At 48.9% G+C, this 2,783-nt stretch overlaps 1 protein-coding gene across 1 annotated transcript; it reads left to right on the top strand.

Moving 5' to 3' along the window:
- Nucleotides 1-361: 361 nt before the first annotated feature.
- LOC116523424 (olfactory receptor 2AT4) lies at nt 362-1,357 on the top strand. Its single transcript, XM_032238534.1, has one exon. The coding sequence runs from the start codon at nt 362-364 to the stop codon at nt 1,355-1,357; it is 996 nt and encodes a 331-aa protein (XP_032094425.1).
- Nucleotides 1,358-2,783: the final 1,426 nt, after the last annotated feature.

Below are 2,783 nucleotides of genomic sequence, written 5' to 3' on the forward strand. Positions count from 1 at the left end.
AATATATAAGTCTAAGGGCTATTGCCCTTCCTTCCTTCCTTCCTTCCTTCCTCCCTCCCTCCCTCCCCAGTGGTTCGAATGCAGTATTGTATGCTAATTCTGCCAACTGCCAGCAGTTTGATCTTGACCGGCTCCAGGTTGACTCAGCCTTCCGTCCTTCCGAGGTGGGTCAAATGAGGACCTGGATTGTTTGGGCCAATATGTTGACTCTGTAAACCACTTAAAGAGGGCTGTGAAAGTCCTGGGAAACGGCATAAAGGTGCTAGTGCTCATGCCAGTGTTATTTATGGGCAAAGCTGACCCTCCCCTCCCCTCTGGTCTCCTCTCTTTTGTTTACTAGGCCCCGTGAGCCTTTCACAAAATGGAGACTTGCAACTTTACGGGTGGTTCTGTCCCATCCTTCTGGCTTGTCGGCTTCTCCAGCCTCCAGGAACACCAGTTCCTCCTCTTCTTCGTCTTCCTCGCCTTCTATCTGCTCATCCTCTCCAGCAACGTCACCATCGTTGTGGCTGTAGCCACCGACGCCAAGCTCCACAAGCCCATGTACTTCTTCCTGGTCAACCTTTCGGTCTTGGACATCCTGCTGACCACCCTGACCATCCCCCGGATGCTGGCCATGTTCTTGGTGGACGCCAAGCGGGTGTCCTCCAAGGGGTGTTTCTTGCAGATGTACTTCTTCCACGGGCTGGCGGTGACGGAGACCTTCCTCCTGGTGGTGATGTCCTATGACCGCTACGAGGCCATCTGCCACCCCTTGCACTACGCGGTACGGATGACCAAGCGGAGGAACCTACGGCTGGCTGCGGGGGCGTGGCTCTGCGCGCTGCTGGTCCCCATCCAGCCGGTGGTCCAGTCCTCCCAGCTGACCTTCGGCGAGACGCCCAGGATCAACCACTGCTTCTGCGACCACTTGGCGGTGGTCCAGGCCGCGTGCCAAAATGCCCACACCACGTTCCAGAGTTTCCTGGGCTTTACCATTTCGATGGCCGTGGCCTTCGGGCCGCTGCTCCTGGTGGTCATCTCCTATGCCTGCATCATGGTCTCCGTCCTGAGGATCAAGTCCAAGGAAGGCCGCAGGAAGACCTTCTCCACTTGCTTCTCCCACCTGGCGGTGGTCATCATCTACTACTCCTCCATTGCTCTGGCCTTTCTCTCCTACCGCGTCCAGATGCCCGGCGACATCCACATTCTGAGCGACATGACTTTTGCCATTTTAACCCCTTTGGTCAACCCTCTGATTTACACTCTGAGGAACAGGGACATCAAGAGGGCAGTGGGACAGCTGGCGTTCTCAATAGTCTTCTCCATGCAGAAAGGGAGATTCCGTTTACGCCAAACGGGGTCGAAGGAGATTTAAAACTGTGTGTTTAATTCATGTGGGTTTTCTATTAGTGGAGCCCTTTAACTTAAATTACATTCCGCCGCACCTAATTACATGCGACTTGTAACTTGTTAGTCTCTGACTAAGAGCTGGTAAACTCTTGTATATTTTGGAGGGGCAGCTGGTTGAAAGCAGCATTAAAACATTGGACACTTTATCTTATGCCTACTGCACTGCATTATCGTAATTTCAGACAGATATTATTTGTGCATCGAAAAGAATTGTTTTACATTTGCTGATAAGCTTGAGTTGAAGACAAGAGCCATCAGGATGAAGCCTGCAAGCATCTGGGCATTCTGCAGTTAGATAACGTCAAGCATGGACAAATTAAAAATGTGACTAATAAAAAAAATCGTAGAATCATACGATTGGAAGAGACCTTGGAGGTCTTCTAGTCCAACCCCTTGCTTGAACAGGAGACCTTATTCCATTCTGGACAAATAATTGTTCAATCTTTTCTTGAAAACCTTCAAACTTCTGGTGGCAAGCTGTTCCACTGGTTTATTGTTCTCACCGTCAGGAAGTTTCTCCTTAGTTGCTTCTCTCCTTGGTTAGTTTCCATCCATTGCTTCTTGTCCTGCCTTTCGGGGCTTTGGAGAATAAGTTGATCCCCTCTTCTCTGTGGCAGCCCCTCAAATATTGGAATACGGTTAACATCTTCCCCTTAGTCCTTCCCTTCATTAAACTAAATATACCCAATTCTTGCAACTGTTCATCATATGGTTTAACCTCCAGAGAACTAAATGAGAACTAAAGATGAAGTTTAAGATCACGTGAAGGGTTAATACCACTTTATAAGGCCTTGGTAAGGGCACACTTGGAATACGGCATCCAGTTTTGGTCGCCACGATGTAGAAGAGATGTGGAGACTCTAGAAAGAGTGCAGAGAAGAGCAGCAAAGAGGATTAGGCGACTGGAGGCTCAAACATATGAAGAACGGTTGCAGGAACTGGGTAGGTCTAGTTTAAGAGAAAGAAGGACCAGGGGAGACATGATAGCAGTCTTCCAATATCTCGGGGGTTGCCCCAAAGAGGAGGGAGTCAAGCTATTCTCCAAAGCACCTGAGGGTAGAACAAGAAGCAATGGGTGGAAACTAACCAAGGAGAGAAGCAACTTAGAACTGAAGAGAAACTTCCTGACTGTGAGAACAATTGAACAGTGGAACAGAAATTGCCTCCAGAAGTTGTGAATGCCCCAACACTGCAAGTCTTTAAGAAGATGTTGGAGAGCCATTTCTCTGGAACGGTATAGGGTTTCCTGCCTAGGCAGGGGGTTGGACTAGAAGACCTCCAAGGTCCCTTCCAACTCTGGTATTCTAGTCTATTCTATTCTTAATGGTGGAAACACCCTCAAAAGCATCAATTCCTGGACTGTACTCATGATTCAATACACAACTGGAATT

The sequence above is a fragment of the Thamnophis elegans genome, unplaced genomic scaffold (genome assembly GCF_009769535.1).
Source record: "Thamnophis elegans isolate rThaEle1 unplaced genomic scaffold, rThaEle1.pri scaffold_27_arrow_ctg1, whole genome shotgun sequence".
Classification (NCBI taxonomy): Eukaryota; Metazoa; Chordata; class Lepidosauria; order Squamata; family Colubridae; genus Thamnophis; species Thamnophis elegans.